Raw genomic sequence first — 27,968 nt, forward strand, 5'->3', positions numbered from 1 at the left:
AAAAAAAAAAAAAACTGTACCAGTACCGGTAGCCATCCTATATTTAATGAACGTTAGGCAACAGGCCTAGTGTTCTGCCCATTTGAGTTTCGGCTATTTCCATTTTTCAATTCATAAGTAGGCACAGTTGATAGTTTTGTTGTTATATCTCATACAAAAACGCTTTAAGTTAGTCGATTTATTTTAAAATGGGTACCATCCAAAGGATAATTTCAAATAACTCACTTTTTATAAGATCATATCAATGCAACCTGCTGGGCTCACCAAACATTTGGAATCCCAAAAACAAGTAAGTTGATGTAGGCTAGGTACCTTTATACCTTCATACCTTTGTATCCATCGTTGACCAGTTATGACTGAATAGATTTAGTCTAAAGTTTAAGTTTTAATACTTTGGATATTTATAACGGTTAAACTTAACTTAACATGGCTGTAGGAGGTCCATCCACCGTTCTCCTCTGTGAAGGCCTACAGGTATTTTCCTTGATCTGCACCAGACAGTTGTTATGAGGTAAGATGAATTGGCTGTAAACAGTCATCACTCCCAAGGCACAGAGAAGTGGCGGACAGTGTTCGTGCCTTTCGCTGGACATTATGGCCGTTATAGCAGCCTTTTGAACTGTCTTATGAGGTAAGATGAATTGGCTGTAAACAGTCATCACTCCCAAGGCACAGAGAAGTGGCCTACAGTGTTCGTGCCATTCGCTGGACATTATGGCAGTTATAGCAGCCTTTTGAACTGTCAGAATGGTCTTGGTCTCTGAAGCATGTACCCAACAATGACACCGTAGCTCATTAGGCTGTGGAAGAAGCCATAATAGGCTAGTTTTAGGTAGGTCATTTGTGACCTAGGAGGATTCAACATTAAGGAGAGGACACGCTGTAGTTTCGTTGAAGCCAGCGTACTGGGGAGGGGGGAGGCAGCGCTACTCTCCCGCCCCCCTCTCATACTGCGAGGTATGCGTTACTGGAAGATTTGGTAACAGAAATATCCATCAACTATTTAAAAATTAGACTTCATCATTCTACGAAAATTAAAAAGTTAAATTCTAACCCTAATATTAGGAACCTATTAAGAGAAAAGTCATATTTATGAACCAATAGTACGTTCAAAGGTGAGTAATTTACACAAGGACGACTTGTTTTTTAGAATTCGTTGTCCTTGTTTTTATTTTTTGCCATACTTGTATTGTGTACTAGCTGTGTGCCCGTTCTACGCACGGGGATCTTATTGTAGTCAGTTATTGAAACCTTTTTATTAAGAACAGAATTTGGTTTGCATATTTTCAGATATGCTGGCAAAACTATTATATATAAACCTTCGCAAATACAGTATCTGACAGTTACAAGCCAAAACAAATGCTTCGAAATTAAATGTAACCTGGGTCGTGTTGGTCCATATGTTAAATCCAATGATTAAACTAAAAAATGCTTTATAGATCTATGAGGCATAGCCCTAATGTAGGCCTATAATTAAAAGTTACCTTTCACAATGGTTAAAAGTATTTAAGGTACTACCTCAATCTCCCAATTTAACACTTTATTCGTGTTGACATTTTCATTATAAAGGTACTTTTGTCCTTTCCGTGAAACACTGAGAAATAAGGACATTGTTGCTTTACTAACGGACATACACACAAAAATACAGAACTTAATTAGGGGATTTGCTACGCTTTAAGCATAACAAAGTACTTGTAAAATTAGTATCTGAAATATTTTGTTATTGTCATCAAATTTCATCATAACAATGTATATTTGCTTGGACCGATGACTATATGAAATGAAGTACTATAGACGATTGGTAATTTATAGTAAATATTACCAAAATAGGCCACGAATTATTGATACATAAACAACGTAAAGCGTTTAAACAATTCATTATGGTTTGCTGAATAAATGTTTTACTAAAGTGCGTTATCGTTTTCTTAGCATAAACTAACATTTTGGAATCAAGAAAGAAAAAGCCAAAATTGTACAGTTAAGACATCAATCAAATTGAATACGCCTGTAATAATAAATAAGGTGCAACACCAACGATAACTAATTTGTAAAGTACAGTGATGTGTTGGTACTTAAAAATGATTCTTGCTACTACCAACAGTACCAACGGTTCTAAGGAATAGAACCGGTACCAAAAACCAACGTTCACAGTTGAGAACTATAGTACAGCCGACCAATTATATGAGTTAATCAAGTCCCGAGGTTATTGATCTCTTGGTTTTGGATTTTCTCGTAAAACGTTTTAAAACTGCAATCAAAGTTATTTCCCATTAATTGCTTTATTTGTAAACAACTTTTAATGTAAACCTATCGGTGTCAGTTTGAAAAAAAAAAACAACCTCATACAAACAACTTTTTGTTATTTAATAAATTACGTACCTATTCTCTAAACAATGATTGGTAAAGGCTATCTAATAACATTAGAAGGAAATGTGACAAATATCACACAACGTTGGGTTTTTGGACGTTTGCAATTTTATTTCTTAAGTAGGTAGGCCGTGTATTCTAGGGAAAAGTACCGGTATCAAGGATCGTCGTCGAACAGTTTGTTATGAATAATTGGGTAGGCGTACGTACCCAAGAGATGGGCTATGGTCCTATTGGCTGTATGGTCCAGCGATTGCATCACACGGTGAGTAGGTACTATTGACTATATATATAGTCAATGGTAGGAACAGAAAATAACACATTTGAAAAGCGAGTTTAGCATCATCCGTAAACCTCTGTTACAATAACCCACTGCAGTTGTGATTTTTAACTTTACACTTTACACAACCGCCATTGAAGCGCCGTGTCAATGAGTGGAAACCATATTTCTAAGCCATTTGGCGACGATCATTATTAAATTTAAAGTTTCCCAGCCGTATACAACACTGATTCAAGGTCTTCTTTCTGGTTATCAAAACTCAAGAACAATTTATACACAAAGAATCTCTGGTTCCTGAACTGGATGATGCCTAGTTATTTAATTTCATTTACACGGTTACGCTATTACACTATATTATTGCACTTTCGATTAATTAAATCCGTTATGTAATAAAAACGTTTTTAATCACTTGGGATTTACATTCAAAACGTGATTGAAAAAGGTTGCGGTATTTGTAAACAACATTTGTAAACATATCAGTGACAGCTAGGAAAAATAGTCTTGATCCGAACAGCTGTTCGTTATTTCATAGATGATTATGCAATAAAAATTGGACGAAAACTTGACATAAATCGCACAAAACTACATTTTTGAACGTTCGTAATATTATTATCAAAGTAGTGAGGCCATATTTTAATGGCTAAAGACAATCTCGCCAATCCAGTGAATACATTAAAATGACTTGGATCTTGATAGGTACTCTCGTTTTCCAGGAGAAGATAGCGTAAAATGCCATCTTGAGTGTGTCAGACAGACAGAAAGAAAGACAGACAGACAGACAGACAGACAGACAGAAATTGAGATAAGACTCGTTTCTGCTTATTTAATGTATAAGACGTAAAAATAACCTAAAAATATATAATTCTGAGCAATGTACAGACAAAACTCTAATTTTATTTATATAGATTATTTATATTCCTCTAACCAGAGCGCGGGACTCCGGTTCATGGGGTCCCGGGTTCAATTCCCGCCATATCACCAATGGATTGTACTGTTGATAAATTAAAACTCAAATTATGAGTAGTACTGTATGTGTATTTGAACATTTTCTTAAAGAGAAATAAAATAAGTTTTAATCCTTTAAAAGAATGATAAACGCACTTTGGCGGTCAGAAGACGCGATGATTGTTGAACATTTACATTTTTTACTCGAAGTTTCTTTGGGCAAACAGATCAAATATAGTTCAATATGATATTTAAAAAATCAAGAATTTGATTGCCAAGAAATTGTTTTACTTTTTATGATTGTAATTTAATTGTAACGGCTGTTGGTGTAAAAAAAGTTAGAGCGGCTTTGCATTTTTTCTTAACTTTGGCTATTTAAAATCACCTGCCTAGCACATAAATGACTTAAAACTAGTAAAAAATTATATTAACAAATCGAGAAAACTATGAAAAATGCAAATTTAAAATGTATTTCACCACCCGAATTAAAATTTTAATTTAACCTATTATTAGTAAGATTGTTTTATAAACTGGAAAAATAAAAAAAAACTTATTGTAATTATTTTTCTAAATACTACTTTTAAATATAGGTAAATATATATTTTTTATTTCGAGAAACTCTTAAGGAACACGAATAAATTGTTAATTTGTGTAGATACATCAGATTTTTTTCAAAAACTTAATTATAGTAATCATATGTTCAAAGTCCAGGTCAATTCTTTCAACTTTGATCTTCAATAATAAATAATTAATAGTTTTTATAGGAATGATTGACACCGTTCGATAGGAAATTTAATTTTCTTTAAGAATGCCATCGGTGAATAACACATGTGTTTTAGTTTAGCGGCAATTTTAATTCGAAACAGCGCGCGTCGCGTTTTTCCCTATCTCCCCCATGTTATAGCCGCGGCTTTTTGCCACTCTACGGCTCCGCGTGCCCCTCTAGTGTTCTGCTAAAGCTGGCTTCACCGCAACACGTGTATTCCTATTCGCGTGCCCTCTCCTTAATGTTTAATCCACCTAGTTTGTGACCAAGTTTTTTAATTTTCTTAAAAGGAGAAAAGTTCTCGAAAGTCTGCCTCCCAACTCATTTAGGCTATGTGCTTGCTACTTTAACCCTTCGCGGACGGGTGACGGATATATCTGCCTAAGTCTTTGGCGGTTAAGGACTGGTGACGGATATATCCGCTTATGGTTCTTTTTTGATGTTCCAAATGGGAAGCGGTTATATCCGCCTTCTCTTCATACAGACTAGCCGGTGCTTGAGCAGTAACCAGATGTTTTGCGGTACCAAGGCGCCACTTTCCTGCTCTCTCTATGTCTGCGCTCTCCCCCGCACTCCCCCCTCTCTTGCGCGCCAACCCCTCTTCTGCGTCCCCCCCGCGCACCTACCACCATTCCTAGGCCCCTCTCTCGACGTTTCACGCTCAACATTACGTTGTCTTTATTTATTGTTTACATATTGTTCTTTATTTATTGCCTAACGTTGTCATGGTCATATCTTCAAAGACCGGTGGCGGATATATCCGCTGTATTTCTACTCATTCGCGGACGGGTAGCGGATATATCCGCATAGTTAAAAACGAGTAAAAAATTATTTTGACAGTATGAAGTGTTCCATTGTGTTTATTTTATGTATAAGTTACTTGTTTAATAAAACACAAATAAGGAAAATTAATTTTAATTTTTTCCCGTCCTATGTCAAAATTTTGCCCGTCTGGGAAGGGTTAATTTTACTACCCTATTATTCAACCTTAGCATTGGATTAAAATTAGATGATACAGTAGACTCCCTCTTATCCGTACTCCTCGGGACCGAGGCCAGTCCGGATAACGGTTTTTCCGGTTAAACTGACGTCCCCAAAAAATCATAAAAACGGACCGTTTAAATGCGTATTTGACTTAAATTTAGGAGAGGATTGTGTTTAGACATGTGATCACTGGTCTCAAATCTTTCCCACGAGAACGGCCGTTTCAGTACCGCCCACTTCCTGCCGATCTAGTCCGGTTAAACCGATGTGCTGATAAAAATTGTCCGGTTAAAGAGATGTCATTCCCGCCGAGTGTAGTCCGGTTAAACCGATGTCCGGTTAAAAGGTGTCCGGATAAGAGGGAGTCTACTGTATTGGTAAGGAATACAATTTTCTTATTGTTGCTCCAGTAGGCCTAGTTGCATTTGTTTCAAATTATTAACTTACTTTTTAGGCAACGTTTTATTTTAAAGCGAATTTGGGAAGAGCCCAAATGCATTGATGTTCAATAACAAATACACTCCCCTCAATGCAGAAATGTAGGTGTATCATGATTTAAACCAAAATAAATTTTTGTGACCGCAGGAGGAGTCACATGATTAACTTAAAGGCTATTGTCCACTTGGCTACAGGAGATAATCAGATTTTTGCCACGATTGTGGAAATCGACGATAATGTCTACATGACCGTGGGAGATGTTTATGATTTGGCCGCGATCGCTTAAGACTGCGATGATGTTTTCCTATTTCCGTGACCGCGGGAGTTGATGAATGATACCTAAAGTCTACATGGCTGCAAGGGACAATCAGAAATATGGCACAATCGCAGAAGACAATGATCGAAAAATTTTAATGAATTAGGTAAGTTAGCCGCGACTAGGGAAGACCACACCCGTCAAAAGATGTCGGATTACTGGAGAGCCGTAATGGCACAGTGCCTGATTATCGAGAGTCGCCTATATCTAAACCGTGCCTTTGGCAAATTTATGGCTTTGGTGGCCTAACTTATTTCTAAAGGGAACAGTTCAAACACTGGTATTGTTACTAGGCCTATCTAATGTCAGCCTTTTGTCAGAAATCATCATTCAGCCTAATTAATAGCCCAATGAAATGACATCTAGGTTAAGAATCAATTTTGCTTGGAATCTAACCAGTGACCTTCAGGTTTGAAGGCAAGCATTAAAACGGTTAGTCCACCCAGACAATTACTCCTTTATCAGTCAGTTTTTAAAATGAATAGACTCATTTAAAAACCACATTTTTAAAGAAGTATGTAAAGTGCTGTGAAGGAAAACGGCAAATAAAATCTGTACCTACGGATACAAAATGGCTAGAAAAACAGCATGTTAATTTTGTGCGAATGTGCTTCTCAACAAACATTAAAGAAGAAATCTAACTTGGACTGTACCTACCTTAATAATACGTACCGGTAGTACTTTCCTGTTAAAGGGAACATTCATTATTATCAATTATTTTTTTCTCGGTAGTCAATATTTTATTTTTCAATCAGATATATCGATACTAAGGAAATTAAACATATCAGCTGACAACTAACATGAATAAATACTGTTCAGTACGATATCAACAAACAAGAATATAACAAGAATATTGAAATGAAACTGTTTTAAACTAACCTAACAGAACTACTTACCTACGGTAACCAAACTTGCTGTAACATTTTAAAATTCCGTTTGATATTCTCCACTCGCCTTTTCTGTTATCAAATGGAATTTAGAAATGGTACAGCAAGTTTGGGGACGTCATCATAGACTCCCGCAATCAACAAAAAATAGTGAACATCTCCCATGATGACGAAATATTATCATTGCCACCTGTGATTGCCATGAAACTGCGAAAAACTCCTGCAATCACAGGGAGATCATCATCATCGCTATCAGTGGTCACTGCGAATTTGTGAACACCTCCCGCGATCAAGGGATATCTTGATCGTTGCTTGGCAAATAATTAATTCTATAAAATAAAAGTTCAATTTTTGTTCCGGAAATTTGTTTTAGTACAAATTGCTGCTGCCCCCTTTTTCTAGCTGCCTTCTGAAAACAAAGAAGGCCGAAGCAATTTTACTAAAATCCGGCACTGACTATCACATATTTTTTGTGGGGTCGCAGGGGGCCGAAATGATGTTCACTTACAATAGGAAAATGTCTAGATTTGGCCCTGTTAATACAACTCAGGTTTTTTTAGGCCTAGCTAATTTGATCTATCAAATGAGCAAATTATTGATTTGCTTTTATTGATTGTCTATTTTGTAGGCCTAGATATTATTTGGGGTTTTTTATATAAAAACATAAAGTCTTTTTAACAACCCTTTCTATTATTATGTCAAGTTCAAATGTCAACATGTAAAACTGTGCCTTATCAGAATTAATATCCGTCTGATTGTAATGTAATTATTTAACCAAGGTCAGTTTCAAGTAACAATGCTGAAAACTAATTCTATTGATTGCTCCTTCTCAACATTGTTATTTATTGTACTTATACCGCTGAAGTCTATTTTTAATACTTGTTACAAGTTCAATGGCTCTTAAAGGATTTTTTATTTTAATTTTCCTTTTTTATTTGTTTAGGAGATATTCACAGACTCATCAAGGGAATCAAGATGAACAAGAAAAATTTCTACCGACAATTTCAGAAGGTGAGATTATTCCTCAATTTGAATTGTAAGTACAGTAGACCCCATTTTAACTGACCCTAATGGGACCGGACCTAGGTTGGATGGCTCTCAAAAGGACGGTTAAAATGGGCAATTCCTAAAAACAAGAAAAAATGAAATGCTATTCATTTGGAATTATATAAGTTACACTTATCTCTTTTTTTTCGTATTGATAAAACAGTCACAAATAAACACAAAACACGGTTAGGTCAAATACTTTCAGTAGAATAAATTATAGTTGTAGGCAAGAGTCAATAAAAATTGTTACTTTAATAACTTAAGTAAACTGTAATTAACTGATGCTTTTTAAATCTATCGTAATTACAGTACAGAACTTTTTGTTGAAATTTAAAGATACATAGAACCAATTTGTTATGTGACAGGATGGTTATTTAGCCTCTCACTGGAGGCTCAAGTCACAAAAACTATCTTGACCTTGGCGTCATTAACCCCCCTCCCCTGACCACTCTACAAGTTGGGTTGTTTGTTTACTCTAGCGAAGATAATTCTAGATCATATTACAAAAAATAGCAGCTGTTTTCAGAAACATAAATTTTGGGATGAATACAAAATAACTTATTTTTAGTCACATCACGTGGAGATAAGCGTATGGTTCCGCTCACCAAGTCTGGAAGCGGATATGCCCGAGATTCCTAGAAAGCAGCGGTTGAACCAGACTGCTCTCAAAACATGACCTTTTGATTACTAGGCTAGCACTATTACCACTGTGATACTACCAGCTAAGATTAACCCTTTGCGGTCGAATGGCGAGTATAGGTCGCCGTCTGCCATTTTGCCGACTGCTCAAAAATGGCGACCTACAAGGACAAAAAAAAAAAAAAAAAAATTCAAAAATCAAAAAAGTTTATTTTTTTGGTAGAATGGTGAGTATAGGTTGCTGGGCGCCATTTTCTTGCCTGCTTGAATGGCAAGCTAAATTCACCGGAAAATGTGGAAAAAATTCGACCTCAAAGGGCTAAGATATAAATAGGTAGTGTGAACATCCTAAAACCTAGTAGGCATACTCTATATTACATCTTGACCAACTTATAACGTTTGGTTGCAATCAATATGTATAATCTCTGCAAATTTGTCCAGTTAAGAAGAAGTTCATGGCGAAAATGGGCCTGGAACCAGGATTTAGAACATTGAAACAAACCCGATCATCTTTGCTGGAATATCTACCAGCTTCACAGGATGAACTTCCACAAAGATCCATCAAGGTAAGTTGTAATTTAGCCATCAAGTAGTTTTTGTTTAAGATTAGTTATATAAAAAAAAAAAAAAAAAAAAAAAAAAAAACACTATTAAAGTGGCATTTTAAATAGGAAATCAAAACCAGGCATATTTTATTCAGATTTTACTTTGAAAACAAAATGGCATAAGCTGTTTTAACAACTTAGTAGGAATGTGTGTTGGTGATAAATTCCAGTTCTTTACGATAAGATTATGTGGTGTTTACTTATAGAAATGATGTCAGAAGTGTGTCGTTTTTAGCAACCCATTTTTAAAATTCCTCTATGGCTGTCTAAAAATTCTTGCTAAGCCTGTATTTAATGAGTGAAAGATAATGTATTCTTAATTTCTACTAAACATCATATTCATCAAATTCTTTAGTGGAAACTAGAACCAGAGCCATCAGGATCAATATTCCTAGCTCCCTAAATGTGTCCCCACAGGACTCTCGAGAGTAAGAATTTGTGATCGGTCTTACTGTACATTTTTGGTCTTTGAATATTATCTGTTAGGCTGGCTCTAAGAGGCTTTGAATATTATCTGCCTCTCTTAGCCTACAAAACCATCCCTCAAGAAAGACAGCCATAAATCAAACCATATCGAGCTAAACAATATAGGGTGCCAAAAGGTTCAAGGAAAATCTTGATAATTTAGTTATCATAACTCATAACTGAAAATATTTGTTACCACACTACTCCATTTTAATGGACTTTCCATGCAAGGATTTAGTCCAGAAAACAGCTGTTTGCCACCTGCTTGTAATGAATTTTTACCAGTCACCAGCTGATTATAACGGGCAATGAGTGGTTTTAAACGAAAAACATAACCTCTCTTAGAAGATAAAAGTAACTTAGTGATTGTTAAGTCCTTTGATCGGTGAGAATAACAGATTTTTACAGGATTTGTTATTTTTATTTTTTTTTTTAAGTTTAGTTGAGATTAGTATGGCAAAAATTATTGTACACCACTCGTCCAAAATGTGTTTGCCATACTTGTATGGACTCGTCCGGTAAACACCTATTTTCCGTACTAATAACGCACCAGTAATAGTAATATCAAAATTGAGTCATTACGCTACAGAACTAGGCTGTATAAGCATAAAGACTAACATGGCACAAGTTTAGATTATCATTATCAATGCTTTCTTTTCTAAAAATAAGCAGGACTACTAGATTATTGAGTCAGCAGAGTTTACTGTAGTTTAATTTTTTCTGTACATCTTTTATAAAATGCTTTTTGTGTAGGACAGTTTTCAATGTGCCATGATACCACTGAGCTCTAGTGTGAGTCTTCAGGAAAGATATGTGAGCATTCTAGGCAATGTGCGGTTCGGAAGGCTAATGGAAGATATGGATATATTTGCAGGTGATATTTCTATTTTAAAGTTATTAGTTGTGTCTAAACTTAACTGTTATTCTCTCCCCCTATACATTGTATGGAGAAAGTATTGTTTTCATTAAAATTTACGAATCTGAGTTTTGAGTGGATGTATCCATTTTGGGTCCCCCTGGACCAAAAAAAGTGGTTTTTGAAGTGACATCTGTATGTGTGGATGTGTAGAGAGCTACAGACTACACCTGTGATCCGATTTTGATTAAATTTGGTTTGTAGGTACTAATCCATGGTATCTCAAGGTGTTTTATCATTTTTTTTAGTTTGAAATTTAATGGTGATTTTTCCATAAAAGCTCACTGAACGGAAAAATCGGATTTTCTCAATATTGGTCAGATCAATGTTTATAAACATTTAGTATGTTGTAGCAATTTCAATTCTGAACAAAATGTTAGAACTCCCATTCCTGTAAAAATTACGGTTCAAAAGCTATTGTAACTTAAACCCCCAATGCCTAAAAAATTACAGTTCAAAAGTTATTGTAACTTATGTAATTTTCCCATAAAAAAATGAAAAATGGATAAAAAAACAGTTCTGATCCAAATTTGTCTGTCCTTATAATTCTAAACAAAATAGTGCAACCCCCATTCCTGTAAAAATTACGGTTCAAATGTTATTGCAATTTGTGATTTTTCCTATTAAATATCGTTACTCTCAACGCTTACCCATGATAAAGTTTGTTGACAAGCTAATTTAATAAAGGCTATTTATTTGGTTTTATTTGATTTCTCTTCCTAATGGTAGCTAGTTTTTCTAAGTGCTTTGATAAAAAGTCACTACCATTCTTTTAAAATGTAACATTTTTTGGTTAGTTCATGTAAGTTCACCTAGTTAAACAAGAAATATTTTATATCAATTTTCTATATGGTATAGTGGAAAATTTAAGAAATGTCTTGGAAGGTTTATTTAGTGATTATACAACACATTAACTGTTTTCAGCCTGGGTTGCTATGAATTATATCCATAATCCCAAGCAACCAGAGAATATGCCAACTCCATACGTCATTGTAACAGTACTAGTGGATCACATTGCATTCACAGACTTCAACCCGAAGGTCAGTTCATCGACTACAGTATAGTCTTGCTAATTCAAACCGATTGGGATTGGACACTCTTCTGATTATTTGATGGTTCCGATTAGACATGACTCAAAAATATATTATAGTACACTCTCGATTATCCGAGCCCCGGTTATCCAAGGTCGTTTTAGGCCTAAATTTGTTTTTTTTTTTATTTCCGGTCAGAAAACAATAATACTTTTTTAGGAATGTTTCTGTTGAAAGTAAAGTAAAAATAGCAAGTTCTTTGTGATTTCTTAAATTAATACTTTAAATAATGACAAGCTGCTATACCTGTGCTTTGCAACGGAAAGAAAATGTGACCTAGAGAGCTATTAAAGTGGTGCTGATGTGTGTTTTAAAATACAGCAACTCTATGATTTAATTTGAAAATATCAACTGATTTAAAAGCGTAAACCTACTTACTTTTAAACCCCTTCTTTTGATGTTAATAGATCCATAAGAATATGACAACATACCTTAGTGTAGCAATAGCATCAATTGCTTCATATTGATGCTTTATGAATGACATGTTTTACCATAATTCTTCAATTTTAGTCAAGCTTCTTCACGTGTAGCTTAGCCTAATATATAAATTTAAAAAATGAAACATTGAGCAATACTTTACTAAACGTATACAACCTCACTTTAAAACCAAACATAACCCTCCTCAATCTACATAAAGAGCCACAAAGATATTTTTCGAGTAAATAAACAAACACCAGTTCATTGTACTGACTAGCTGTTTCATTAACTAAATTAAATTAAATCATTTAAACATTGGAAGCATGCCAGGTGTAGCCCTTTCGAAATCAGCCTGTGGGGAGAGCCCTTAGGAAATTCGTCCATATCAATACTACACCCTAGCAAATCTACACCCTCTTAGCTTCATTTTGATGTGCTATTATGCCTATATTTTTATTTAGTAAATTACCTTAATCGTTTACCTACATAAAATTTGATTGTATCACTTTAATAATATAATAGATTATAGGTATTATTTTAACTTACAAATAATCTACAATAACCTAGATAACGAAAATCACACACAGTACTAAGTTGGCCGCTAACCATTAGTAAGCTAAACGAGTCGTCTGCAGAACCTCAACAAAAGCAGTACTGAGCATTTCTGCTCGGGCATTGTTGGCTTGTATCGCTTTTGTCATCACAATGTTTTTTGTGTCAAGCATAGTTCAAGTCAAACTTAAACAAAAATTAATTTTATACTTAAGAAACTGTAGGGATCCACCTTATTGTGTTATTATTTAATCCTGTTGAGCTTGGACTTAGCATAATTTAATAATAATCTGTATTTAAAGTTTTATAACAAGACAATTTAAAAAGTGTTAGGCATTGTTTTCCAACACTGCCTAATCTAAATAATTTTCCATTAAAATACCAATTATTGATCATTTTGTTTTCACTGTGCATTGTTATTAAAACATATACAACAAGTCTTTGACTTCTTATATGGTACTATAATCCCTAACCTCAAAGTGTGTTAATAGCCTAGGGAGAGTTCTATCCTCTATCCTCAGCATAATGTATCAATGTGACGGTTTTGGAACCGCTTTCCCTTAAAAGTGTTTGTGATCATTCTACAGGGTTAATCAGACCACCCATGCACATACTTTAACAGCCGCTTGTGTAATTCACTGACTCACTGATCAGTTATACAAATGTTAAACCCACTTCTAGAACAGCTAGGGGTCTGAAATTTTTTGTGGAGGTCCATCTCGGTCCCAAACCATCCAGAAAATCCAAAAAGTTACATTTTCAAATTACAACCCCCCCCCAAAAAATTCCCTTTACCCCCTTTTATTTTTAGAAAAATAGGTTTTTTTTACGGCTATAGCTTGAAAACGGCAAGAGCTAGCAAAGATTTGAAAGAATTTTCAGGAATTAAATTTTCCAGAAGATTCTCTTATGGATTTTTTTTTTAATCACATTCCTTCACCTTCAAAATACGCCCTACTTCTAAAATTTGTAAAATGTCTTGGATTTTCAACCGGTTTTTAATTTTTTAAATTACTTTTTGGACATATAAAAGAAAGTGGAATGAAAAGTGACAATTTAAAATCGTAATCCACTAAAAAAAATTTTAATGGTACATTTTCAATAAAAAGAGGTTTTTTAAACGCTTGTTAGGCCAAACCGTTGTGCACAGGTGGTCTGGTCCAACCTGTATACAAATATGGCACTGAGATACTACTCCAAAGAACGTCTTCTGCTAGGGGAGCGAAACATTAGTTGAAGAATGAATACCTCCGGGGTGGTATGGTAAATATCTTCCATGTTTACAATATCGCATAGCCAATGTCCTGTCAATGTTACAGCCGCAGCTGGATATCAGGGTGTCAGGACATGTGAGTCACGTAGGCAAGTCCTCCATAGAGACGACAGTGTGGCTGGAACAGGAGCACCTCGGAGAGTGGCATAAGATCACCACCGCTATATTCCTGATGGCAGCGCGCAACGCCAACATGACTGGTGGAGCTCCGGTCAACAGACTAGTGCCGGCTGACGAGGAGGAGAAAATCATCATCGCTAAGGCAGAGTGTAAGTTATGTTGTTTTTCTTTGTTTTAACTTGAAATTGAATTTGCTTGTCTCATAGAAATTATTTAGTTTAAAATCTGAATTCTTGGTGAGTTATCACTATTTCCAGTTCTGGCTTGAATCTTTCTATCTGCTTCCAAAATTAGATTAAGGCTAAAAATTGCTTCTAATATTTGTTAACACTTTAGGCACCAGTAATTTCTCATTGATGTGCTTTATTCATGTTTTCCCCACATCTTAAACAAAATTGGTTTTCTTTAAAGTATTAACTAAAAAGTAGGCTATATTAATTTTAATGAAAAAAATACTAGTCAGCTTATAAAATATTGTACATGAACAGTCCTCGAATGAATACAGTATCAAAGTGAAATCATTGAAATATCCTGGGGTCATGGAAAAATTAGGAACAGAGATATTGTGAACATTCTCTGCATTTATGGCAAAATCGTCAACCTCCTCTGCGGTCATGGAAAAACTGTAAACGTCTTCTACAGTCACAGCAAAATCAAAAGCAAGACACGCTGAATATGGGGAATATCTCCCACGGTCATGACAAAATCAAGAACATATTAATTGGAACAGATTAATTGGTAATCGTGAACGTCACTGCGAAATTGTAGAGGTCCTAGTTATGGCGAAATTGAGAACATCTGTGGTCACGGCAAAATCCTGAACTTATTCTACGGTTATGGCAAAATCGAGAACATCTTACTCAGTTACGGCGACAACATCGTCTTCCATGACCGCGGCAAAACCATGAACACTACATGCGATTCAGGCCAAATCGTCAATTTTTTATCCCGCATCTTTGCAGATGTTTTCTGCGTCTAGGGAAATAAGTTTGGCTCAACCTGACTCGAGTTTGGCTAGGAAAGACCTAATGGATCAACAGTTGACTATTAAGGTTAAGTTGACTACCTGCAGACTCCATTTTTTTTTTTTTTTTTTTTTTTTTTTTTTTAACAATTCAAATCCTGGTCTTGTCACTATCTCACAACAAGTTAGTTAGAATCATTAATTGATTGACCAGTGAAGCACTCATACAGTTGTACAATAATGCACGTATGTTTGTTTAGTGAGGAAGAAGCGTCGCCAAGTAGAGGACAAGGGCTCTGTACTGATACAGATGCCAGGTCCTGATGAACAGCAGGTGGTACACAACTTGTTTGTCAGCTCACTAGATCTTCACAACAACCAACGAGTGTTGCCTCAGGGCTGTGCATGGATGGGCGACACTAAGCGTTCTAACATCGTCTTCTCCCATCCCGAGGTATTCTCTAGATTAAATATAATGATTTGCAAGTATAACAATAATTTTCTTGTGTATTTCCTGATAATTACTTTTGAGAAAGGGTCTGAAGGCCAAATATTTTTGTTTGGGTTGGGTCAAAAATTTCAGCTCTTGATCTTGATTTAAAATTCGGTCAGACCCATAAAAAAAATTAGAAAGTTAAAATTTTTAACAGTACTAGTAATACTACTATCTGTTTAAAAAAGTATTGTACACGATCTCCCTATTATGGCGGTGAAATCTCAAACACCCTCTGTAGTCACAGCAAAATCATTAACGTCCACCTCAGACACAGCAATATTGAAAATTAAATGTCCCCCACGGGCACAGCAATATTGTTGACATCTTCCTTAGTAATGACAAAATTGTGAAAATCTTCTGTGGTCATGGCAAAATCAAAACATGTTCGGTGGTCAGAGCAAAATCATGAAAGTCTTCTATATCACTGCAATAACTTAATATCTTCTGCGGTCATGGCCAAGTCGAGAACATCTTCTGCAGACATGGCGAAATCGTTAAAGCCTTCTGGGTCAGGGCCACATCAATATCATATCCCACAATCGTCGTAGAATTTGATCATGTGTCTTCGAAGACACTTTCTGTGACCATAAAATAAAAGCTTGACGCAATTCGAGCTTGGCCTGAAAATTATTTCAGGCCTCTACCAACTCTATGGGCTCCATTTGAAAATACAGTAGACTCCCTCTTATCCAGACTCCTAAGGACCGAGGCCAGTCCGGATAACGGGTTTTCCGGTTAAACCGACGTCCACAAAAACTTGTTAAAACGGACTATTTACTGTGATAATCAACTTAAATTTAGGAGAGCATTGTATTTAGACACGTGATCACAGGTCTCAAATATTTCCCACGAGAACAGTCATTTCAGTACTGCCCACTTTCTGCCGATCTAGTCCGGTTAAGCCAATGTGCTGATAAAAATTGTCCAGTTAAAAAGATGTCATTTCCGCCAGGTGTAGTCCGGTTAAAAGGTGTCCGGATAAGAGGGAGTCTACTTTATCAGGGACCTGCAGACTCATACTTTTAAGAAAGCAACTCCTCTTAAGAGAGTAGTTTAAGCTGAAGAGAATACAAGTTAAGCTTTGTTACCTACTGAGGTGAGTTATTTCTTAAAACAGGATCATTTATTAAACACCCAATCATCAAGAATAGCTGGGCCCAGTTTTAAAATAACAAAATTAGAACCATGCATCTTTAGGGATTTCGATGAGCTGTCATAAAAACTTACTAACAAAATTGATTTAAAAAAAATATATATGAACCTAGTGTTTATATTCACCCACTCTTGTCTTTTATATTACTAGTTCTGAATTTTCAACTAAAAAACTCATACCAACTTCTAATACAGCTAAATTTCTTTGTTTAGAACCGCAACCTGCACAACAAAGTATTTGGAGGTTTCCTGATGAGACAAGCCCTTGAACTGGCTTGGATCGTGGGATATTTCCACAGGTATGTGAAAAGTTAAAAATAATAAAATATATAGCAAATAATTTTTAAATAAATAGTCGGAATAGAATGTTTTACATGTAAATTAATACTAAACTTATCAGTGGGGAATTGTTTTTTCACAGTGTTTACGCCTGTGGCATTTTAAAGGTTGGAATCACAAACAATTTTTAGTGTCTAAACTTCTCAATTTAGTTTTAGGCTGAAAATTAACTCTGTCGGTCTTGCAGAAGGTGCACATGAGACGGAGCCGATAGCCACTGTGCTAGCAACACACCCCATTTCATTTTAATGTAGTTTTGAGTACATCATAGAATAGCGCTCCTATTATGTGATATTTGAAAATAATTTTCTGCGCTACAAAGCTCCTAAAACCGAACTTGAAAATCTTACGCCTACCGTACTTGAAATTTTAGGACTACGACATTTGATCATCACTCTATTTTCACTGTAGATCCACCAGATAACTAGTTCAAATTTCAGTAGAAAAGAGCGATTTTAATCCAACGTTATTAGATATTGCAAGTAGACTTCCTATTGTAAATCTTAAACCTGTTTTGATGTGTGTTTTTATTCTTTATGACCTAACGTTGATGATAATGTTGTGCTTACAGCAAACACAGACCTAAGCTCTGCCACATCAGCGACATAAGCTTCAAGAAGCCAGTGGATGTCGGGTCTATTTTATCAATGACAGCCCAGGTGAGGGATTTTTGTAGTCAAATCTCATAAACTATCATCTTTTTTTGTTTATAAACTATCATCCTTTTTTGTTTAAAGGGTGTGTGAACCTAGACCCTAAAAAAGTATTCAAAGAAGCTACAGAAACCACCAGGATTAAATAATTTTTTAGAATTGTAATTTTATATGATTAAGGACAGCAACGTTATACCACATAGTTTCACAAACTATTATCATTCATGTTTCAATCAAAACTGTATAGCAGAGTATTTGGTATCTTAAGTGTATTGCCAATGTCATGAACGTTTTAGTAACTCATGAAGAACAAGTATTCTACAGACAACCAAGTGTTGGTCTTTGGGACATCAGTGTATCTTTGAACTGCCAAAAATAGCAGCCGACATTTCAGATACTCTTCAGCTATCCATCTTACAAGTTACAATTTAAATTAATTGTATGTTTTTTGAATGCAATAGTTAAATTCCAGCATTCCCTGAAGATTTATTTGCTGCAACACACCCAGAATGTCAGCCAGTATTTTTGTCAGTTTAATTACGTAATGTCTCAAAGACTAATACTCGATAGTCCACTTTAACCCTGAAAGCCAATATTCTAGTCCATACAGAAATCATTGGATTAACACCTTGAGTGTTGACTACATCAATTGATGTAGTCACACCACGAGCGCTCCCATCGGCCTACATCAATTGATGTAGTTGCCCAACCCCCACTACATTGGTTCAGTATGAGCTCAGCCAATGCCAGGGAACCTTAAAATCGTTGCTACCCTGTAGCTTAGGATGTGAGCTTTTTTTTGGTGTAGGTTGGGACCAAACTTTCCTGTAAAATCCCGTCTGACAATGCTTTTGTCCCGGTTTCGGGGATTTTCTCACTTCAAACCACCTACTACTGATCCACCTTTGCCAGTGCTGCTACCTTTGGGTGTTTCAGGGAACTATGTCCACTCTCGGGGTAACGTTGTACAATCACCGCTGCTCTTTTGATATTCGTGCGATTGCAATATTTGAATGCCAATTGCGTTCGCTGTTACAGCGCCGCGCCAGGGCTTCAGTCGGGCCTCGCCGCCATCGGGGAGCGCCTGTTTGAATGGATGCCACACTCAACTTGTTAACATAGCGTCTAAATAATGTAATACTTGTGTACAATATGTTGAAATCTAGTAAATATACTTTATAAGTCACATGCTTATTCCAGGTTATCTACACAGAACAAAACTTCATGCAGATCTTGGTTCGAGCTGAAGTGACAAATCCCTTCTCTGGTCAGACAACTACGACAAACATCTTTCATTACACTTACGAAGCCCCAGACCTGGTCAAGCCTGTCATGCCAAACACCTATTACGGTATGTTTTATATTTGCTAGGCCTACAGTATTTAACCCTGTTTTTCATTGTGTAAGGGAGTACAACATGGATTAACTCAGGAAAGATAGACGATCCGTCATTTAGCTTGTCGATTGTCTGACTTTGAATTACATAGTAAATGATTGCTCTTTGATAATTACTAGCCGATTGTTCAGTCAAAGTATAATCCAAGCTGGTCTTAATCACCTAGGGCTTATGATTTAGCGTTGTAAAGAGGAATATTTTTTTATTTAGATAGTATTTTAAATAGGGATCTCTGGGCTAGACTTTCATTTTTGGTTGGGTTGGGTAAAAAATATCAATTGCTTGGGATAATATTGATCATTATAAATATTAATTATTGTAAAACTACAAGGGGTTCATTTATAATGTGGTCTACCACATATCACAGTGAAATAGCAAATACCTGCGGTCACAGTGAAATTGTGAAAGCCTTCCGTGTTATTCAACAATCACAAATAAACTTTCAACATCACCCGGAATCACCGATCGCGATAATAAAAGCTCGCCTCGACCCAACCCAAGCTTACCTTACCTTACGTAGATGGCCACTCAATTCTAATCAGGTTTTTGGCCTCGCCAAAAGCTTTTCACCTTCTTCCATCAGTTCTTCCGTAAGATTCATTCTTCTCATATCTTTTTGAACTTAATCACACCACCGCAATCTCGGTATGCCCATTGGTCGCCTGCCTGCAGGAACTGCGTCTAAAACCACCCATGTTTCCTGCCCGTCTTAGTCTTTGGCATTTGATTAAAGCTATAATGTCTGGGTCCTTATATATGTCTCTCAACTCTTTGTTTGTACTTATCCTCCATATTCTACCTTCTACTATCGGTCCCAATATCCTTCTAAGTATTTTATTTTTAAAGGTTTTTAATCTCTTTTCAACATGTTAAGCTTGGCCCAACATTTATTCCCGAACTGACCCCTCAGGCTAACTGACCCCTAATTAAAAACCATTAAGGAAGATGTAGGTAAGGCTTTTTACAACTATATACTTAAGAGAAAGACAAGCAAAAATACCAACATAAAGGGTACTAAGCTTTATTGAACTTTGTGGTGGAAAGTATGTTTTTAACCAAACTGGTTTTTCCAGAGGCAATGATGTACATTGATGGACGTCGCCATTTCCAAGAAGTCATGGGACTCAAGTCTTTGTAAGACCAGTGAACTTCAAGCTTCGCTGTCTAAACTCAGGTTGCCTCAGTATTACCAATCCGCATAATCTAGAAATTAAAATTTCTGCAGCAATGTGGCAGGTACTTTTTTTCTTAAGAGGTGCTTTTTTGTGATAACACTTATAGGAAAATAATTTTAAAAACCACGCCGCAGCAAACCTGCGGACTAAGCGAATTTCAACTTGTCTGATTACATTATTACTAAAATATTTCCATAAATAAGACATATTTATTCACAATTTAAATAACATTATATTTAATGAGTGCTTAGGTTTGCTGCTACGGTAAAGGTAAAAGGTGTTTTTTTACCATACATCAATAGTATAGGATGAAATAAATAAATTTGCCAAATTTTATCAATATCCATAAACAAGTAAACTACAACAGTTAAGCTCTACAAAACGGTTTTAAAAGAAATTGCAAAATGTTTTGTTTGTAGAGTCAAAAATAACAAAAACCCATTTTTACCCCATAAAACACCGTTCCCATTGTCCGATTATGCTGGTCTAGGGACCTTAAAACAAAAAATTATATTGTTCCCGGGTCCAGGTCTTATCATGAGTACTACGGTAATAGCTTATTCCCTAAATGGGAAATTCGCTAAAACCAGGTTTTTATCCATTGCATCGATGTTGTAAGATTTATACGTATAAGTTGTTTTAACATGGTTGAAACTAGTGAAACAAATTCACTGTCGATTTCAGCTCTCTCTTTATGATACAATTAATTGTAGATGTAATTCATGTGTCAGCGTTTAAAACTAAGTCGCCACATCTAATTCAAACTTTATTTGAGCATGTAATAAGCACATCAATGTTTAAAATTTGTCAGACAAACAGACCAATATGAAAACATCCTTAAAGAAAAGATGTGCCTATAAATTATTATTGGTGAAGGTTACTAAAATAACTAGCCTATATATATTGGATAGTGTTGGGGAGACATATTTTATAATTGTCATATTCCCACATTTACTTTTTTACCCAACCCGCCATGTTACAATTCCCTATCCCAAGCGTGATGTAAACAACTTTTTAAAGTTTCCAAAACTCACTAGTGAAGTAATGAAACCCATTTGAATAGGTAACAATGAGTGCTCAACTTAAAAAAATATACCTCTATGGATGGAGCCAACGATGTTCAACGCTAGAAATCAGCTGTGCGCTTGAATTTTATCCTAACCTAGCTTTTGTTTGTAAAAGAACGTTACTGTTAGAAGATGAGTGAAATGGATAATGAAAAATATTGTACGTAACCTCCTGAACATTGTCGGGTCAGGTCAAATCTTGTACGTTACATGTTACGCAAGAGCGTCTTTGCATCACTTAGGTGAATTCTCCTTGTAAAAACGCTCTTACTACACTTGTAAGGTAAATAGCTATTAAACAGGTAATACAATTAAAGAAAAAAATAAAGATTAATTTTCTTTCTCTCACTAAATTTGAAGCAATAACATAAATTAAGTTATAGCCAAGCAAAACCATTAATTTCTCTGATGCAATAACCTATAGCTTTATTGCTTAGCTTTACCCTGTTGTGTGTTTACCCTGTGTGTGTTTACTCACATAGGGTTATTTGATCAAACTACTTTTATGATATTAATAAGAATAAGTTCCAGTATTATTAAGTTCCTGGAATGTTCTTTATAATTGTTAATTTTTGTTCAACAAATAACCTGGGGATTGTTTTACTAAGTAGTATTAACTTTTTGCATTTACAAATTAGTTAGGTACAAATAGTTTATTTACTTTATTCAGATTAAGTATTAAAGTATTCACTAGTTTTGTTGTGAAGATAATCATTGGAGTAAGGAATACAATAAACTTCCTCAGAATGGATCTGTTTGGTTTGGACTTTGAACAGCTTAAACAGTGAAATGTATGACTCTCACGATCATATCATTTTGTTCTTAAGTACCTACTGTATGTAAACAAATCACAACCTGTTTGTTAACTTTGACTATTGATACAACTATACATTCCATCCCCATTTTAAAATTGTCGCCAGACTTTTTAATCAAGATTTACATAGTTGATGTGAGCCACCAACAGATTGCGCTGATATAAATTATTAATTTCTGTTAAATACATACTTTCTTACCAAGTCAAACTGATGGACGACTTTTTGTGAGCTTTAACAACTGTTATGACCCATTAATGTCAGAAACCAAAAATAAGGACGAAAATAGAATTTTCGCTTCACTACTGTGAAATGACCTGTTTTCAATACATGTTTATCACCTGCGAAAATTCATCATTATGTTGTTTACTACGGCAAAAGAATGTTACCATGCAAGTAATGTTTACTTTTTTGGATTTTGCAGACGTAAACAAACAAAGATTTGTTATTGTTTTGTCAACTGTTTTAATTTGCAACAGCCAAAACTGTACAACCAAAGTCAATATTAACTGTTTCTTTGATATTGATGTTATAACCTGACAAATGCTATGAGTTTTGTAATGTTCAAGAAAATAATTAGTCTTTGTAGTGTAGCGAAAAGTAACGTTCAAAACACAGGTGAAAGTGGATAAATCTTGCACTTCAAACATGGTCTTAATGACTCACTTTCTACTCTTGTTATGAAATATACTATTTCGACACTAGCACATTCTGTGCCCGGCTCACACAACTATGTTATTTTTTATAAAAAAATGGCGACAGCTGGTCCATATAGATGGGATGCAAATCCAATCTTTAGTAGGCCTATCCAATAGTCAATGCTGTTAATCTAGCGCTGTTCACTACACATATTTATACATATATTTCTTAACTGTTCAAGTTCAATACATAAAGCAGCGTATAGACGTGGACAGTAGAGACGGCAAGTTGCTGGCTGCAAGTACTTGCCAGTTGCACTTACTGCATACTTACCTTGTGTATAGGGGTACTTTCCTTTCCAGCGGCAAGAAAACTCAAACATGTTTGATTTTACTGGCCTGGCCGCGGCAAGTAGTGGGTCACGTGACCACTGGCGACCAGAACTTTCCTCTCTAAACATGTACTTGCCATACACTTGCCGCCAGTAGAGCAGAGTGGCAAGTTCAATCAGAGTTGATCAAGTTTATAGAAGTGACAGTGTGTTTGTTTGAAATGTCAGACAAGGGCCCTGCTGAGAAGAAAAAAATCATTTATTAGAGCTGTGATGACATCACTAAGCTTTTAGAGATTTTTCAAAGTTATGAAATATTGTGGAACATACGTCATATTAACTATGGCAAAATTCTTCATGACATTTAGACATGCTCAACACAAATTAAATTCAAGTATCGACACCATTCACTCGCAAACTCAAAGCAGAATAGGAAAACATGTGGGAAGTGACGTAATGGACAGTACTTGCAGCCAGCAACTTGCCGTCTCTACTGTCCCCATCTATACGCTGCTTTAATGTAGGTTTTTAATAATTTTGCACACATAATCTGTGGTTTTAACAAGTATCCATTCATTTTTGAATCAATTTCTGATGGGCGGTTTGGGAGTTCGGTATTAGCGCTAGTCCGCGACTAAATCCAGATATTTCCGGTATTTTAGGCTGCCGCCTCGAAAACGGGTTTGTGAGCTCAGGATCAGTAAGGCGCGCGCCTAACTTGTGCAGGGATAATCTCGCGCCTAAATATTGTTGGTTTGGGAGTCAAGTAGACTTAGGCGCCAGCCCAAGAGATAGTCTCAGTGGGTTTGGGAGACCAATTTCGGGACTAAGAGATATGTTTTCGTCATAAAAATCAGTGAGTTTAGTCCCCAACTTTAGTCCTGCCAGGGGGCAGGTCTAAGTCGACATCATGCCGGTATTAGCTCATTAGCAAGTTAGTTGTTTACATATTAACCAAAAGAATGTTATATTGGAATTCGTTATTAAATTCTGAACATTTTCATTACTCTCAAAGTATATTTGATAAAACTTTTTTTTAAGTTTTCTGTTTTTCAAAATAAAACAAAAATCTTGCAGAAAGCTAAATTTAACGAAAGATTATTTGGTTTTTGTTTTTACTGTTAACTGCAATACAAATATGGACCCTAAATAGAATTTCTTTCAACTGAGAGTTTGGCTATAAGCACCCATACCTTAATTATAAATATTTTATTAGTAAGGAAATAATTAGCAACCACATGCATACCCCCCACTCACCCCCTACGAAAGAGTGAAGAGATAGTAAACAAAACATAAAAACCTGCAAATAGCTCACAGTCATAATCGTTATCTTTTAATTGTGTTGTGATAGAGCTCAGTTCAGTGTCATTAACCAAGTGCTAGTTACATCAAAATGGAGTACCTAGATTATTTGGAGTATAAGGAAATATATACAGTATATCAATAACCCGCCACAGAAAACCTGCAGACTAAGCGAATTTCCAAATAACCTAATAGAGCTTTCAATTAAATTTATTTAAATAACTTTAGGTTTAACAAGCACCTGAAACTACCTACGGTGTACGTATGCTGCTACAGGGAGGGTAATAAAGTGTGTTTTTTAACAAAATATTAACAGCTTTATAAAAAATAAATAAATTTGCCAAGTTTCATAAAAATATGTCCATAAACGACCACACTAGAACAGTTAACTTATTCTCCATAAGAATCACATGGGAATTTAAAATTTACAATTTTACCAATAGTCTCTGTAGCCAATAACCTTACAAAACATTTTAAGATATTAATTTGTATTTTATACTCTTTAAAATACTCTTCACTCTTTAAATTACTCTTTAAAATATTTTAAAGACAAAGATTTATGTTATAGGGGTTAAAATTGAGAAAAAAACTATTTTTATCCTATACAACTCCGGGTTCCCTTGGTCTGATCATGCTGGTTCGCGAACTCGAGAATCGCGCCTAACACTTTCATGCCAAATTTTATCAAAATCAGACAAAAATTACTCAAGTTATCACGTATATGGACGTATATATAATACATTATATATAGGCCATGCATATATAAAATTTTGAACGAACAGTGTTTTTGGCCTCTAGGGACATCAAAATGGAAAAGTTTATCGATCCCGGAACTAAGTGCTACCTACGGTAATAGATACTTCCCTAGGAAAATTGGATAAAAGAGTGTCATATGTAAAAAAAGATTTTAAATTGACAACAATTTTTTCTAAGTACTGTATTAAAAGATATTTTTTTACATTTACCTTGGCTTCACACAATCATAACCTCCGCAGTTACTTTTTATTATTTTTTTGTCAATACCCCTACATTATACTGGGAAATTACTGTTAATTTTGAAGCTTTTTATTGCATGAAACCGAGTTTCCGATGTTAATCCTATGTTGCTCTGTACGTATTTATAAGGTGGAGTACTTAAAAGACAAATAGCAGTACTTAATGACAACTGATTAAATAATTATAAATCGTAAAGTGAAAATAAAGTTAGATCTTAAAAGAATTTAATATAAACAATTACGGTTCTTCAGTCATTGGGATGTAAAACAACGATCTTACAAAACTACATTTTTGCAATGGTACAATGCAGAAACATACACCATAGTCTACTAATTAGCCACCAATGATATACCAAGATAAAATTGTATCCATCTTCAATAAGTGTTCATCTTTTGTTGTTGTCAACGGTAACGGGTTCTGCAATGGCCGTTGCCAACGTCAAAACCTGAATTCCCCGCGATTCCCTGTCCATCTAGCCGCGCTACAACTTAGGCGCGACTATACTTGTCTACGACCATTTCAACTTAGGCGCGAGCTTCCAAGCCTGGTTTCTGGTCCGGGGACTAAAGTTAGGCGCGTCCAACACTAAGCGCGTACTAGCTGGGCTCGAGCTCCCAAACCGCCTCTAAGACTTTTTGTAGTTTTTGACATCGTTCCGATATTGAACATTCTAAACTAAATGAAGTTAACTGCAGGATTAAATGTTTCGTATAAATTATTTCGTTTTATGTCATTTTTAACTTTACTTTTTGACATATTTTTTAAATGTTTATGATCCATAAAATAGTTGCAAAGCAATGTTTTCTGCTATTTTGTTTGGTAAGGAAAGGTTTTGCACAACCCTAAGTGCTATCTTTGTTTTGTATGAATGTGTTATTTTTGTAAATTTCAATTTTTTACTAGGCTAGTTAAATTAATTTAATCATGACACAAATGTACAAACGTTTTACTGAAAAGCTTTATTTCGTGTTTAAATAAATTGTATGTATTAAATGTTTATAAACTTAACCCTTTACTTCCCATAGTATCCTTTTTGATACATATTATTTCTCATTTTTTTACCTCTCTGTAGGTAGAGATTTGAGTCTATACCTCTATGCATTTGGTTTCTAGGCTTATTAGAAAGGGTATTTAATTTTCTTAGTGTTGGTAAGCCTGCGAAAAGAAGAAAAATTTAATTTCAAAGTGATGCAAACCAGGTTGTTGATAAATCTTGAAATTTAAGATTTTCAAGATAAGATTTTTTATGTTTATAATTAGTTAGGGAACTGGGAAAAATTATGTTTCACTTCATTGCACCTTTAGCAACTGAAATATACATAGAATTACAGTCTTCTGTTACTTACTTTTTATATATTTGGTATAAAATAAAATAAAATAACTGAATCCAAATGGATACTATGGGAACACAGAGTATGCTGACAATATTTAAAGAGTCCTTTGTGCTCCCATAGTATCCTTTTGGATACAGGTTATTTTTAATAATAGCTACGGTGAGTCGTCTGTGTTCCCATAGTATCCATATGGATACTGATTTTCTTTTGTATTTTCTTCGATATAAGTCTGTTTTTTAAGTCTGCACAATGATAAATATAGGCCTATAAGTGTTGTAATGCTTGTTTCAGACCAATATTATTAAAATCATGATGTGTCTTACAGATGAATGACAATGAAGAAATTGACGAGTGGCTTATGATGCCATGTAGTGATATTGTAATAATTTTGTTTACATAATAACTCTATTTCTACTCATTCTAAATAAATTTGTTTTAATTGATGAACAAGTAACTTATTCTTCAATTTGATACAACTTTTAAGAAACTTGTATCCATATGGATACCATGGGAGTGTCAAGGCAAAATTAAAATTATTAACTTATGAAAATTAGCGAACAATGGTACTTTAGGTTTCCATGGTATCCATATGGATACATATTTCTAACTTTTAATTCTATGAGGGAAAATTAAAAAAAAACACATGTTTAGCCTTAAAATTAAAAAAATAAAAATAAAATTCACAATAAAAGTTTTTGTTTTTAAATTTCATAATCCCGGGAAGTAAAGGGTTACGGTAAGTGTTTTAACTTAAAATTAAGTGTTCATCAAAATATGTATTTATAATAAACTACAATTAATTAATAATTAATAATTGTTCACTATTCATTCACTAGCCTACAAAAAACTTTATTTTTTGTTTTTTAAATATCAAGTAAAATTTATTAGTATTGTAACCACTAAATGTATGTTACACAGCAAAAACTCTGCATTCCCAAAACATATTTTTATCCTTTAATATTTTGAAATGACTGGAAATAAATATTATAATTTAAGGTTTTTGTGAAAATAAATGTTTGGGAAAAATAGCAATAAAAACCATTTTAAAGATATTTATAACTATTTATATTTAACTATCATTTGTCTGTAAATGATATTTAGACGATAAAACACCAAATTTGTTTCTAAAAGTATGTCTAGCTTTGTTTTGTGTACCTAACTTTTCAGCTATTTGTACTTATCTGTGTTTTGTACTTGTTAAACT

The 27,968-nt window shown here is 34.8% G+C and overlaps 1 protein-coding gene across 2 annotated transcripts; it reads left to right on the forward strand.

Moving 5' to 3' along the window:
* Nucleotides 1-27,952, forward strand: LOC128988914 (acyl-coenzyme A thioesterase 9, mitochondrial-like). Of its 2 annotated transcripts, XR_008490442.1 has the most exons (12): nt 1-289; nt 7,927-7,994; nt 9,111-9,235; nt 10,493-10,613; nt 11,580-11,695; nt 14,035-14,257; nt 15,333-15,526; nt 16,934-17,019; nt 17,631-17,718; nt 18,913-19,063; nt 20,182-20,344; nt 21,347-27,952. XR_008490442.1 is itself a non-coding variant. In XM_054410692.1 (11 exons), the coding sequence occupies exons 1-11, from the start codon at nt 189-191 to the stop codon at nt 20,244-20,246; spliced, it is 1,338 nt and encodes a 445-aa protein (XP_054266667.1). In that variant the 5' UTR covers nt 1-188; the 3' UTR covers nt 20,247-20,761. The 2 variants fall into 2 exon arrangements, 1 of the variants encoding a protein (XP_054266667.1); XM_054410692.1 differs by lacking the exon at nt 21,347-27,952 and having other exon boundaries at nt 20,182-20,761.
* Nucleotides 27,953-27,968: the final 16 nt, after the last annotated feature.

Source organism: Macrosteles quadrilineatus, unplaced genomic scaffold, assembly GCF_028750875.1.
Source record: "Macrosteles quadrilineatus isolate MER2022 unplaced genomic scaffold, UCM_ALF_1.0 Scaffold_3__2_contigs__length_128488019, whole genome shotgun sequence".
In the NCBI taxonomy this organism is placed as follows: Eukaryota; Metazoa; Arthropoda; class Insecta; order Hemiptera; family Cicadellidae; genus Macrosteles; species Macrosteles quadrilineatus.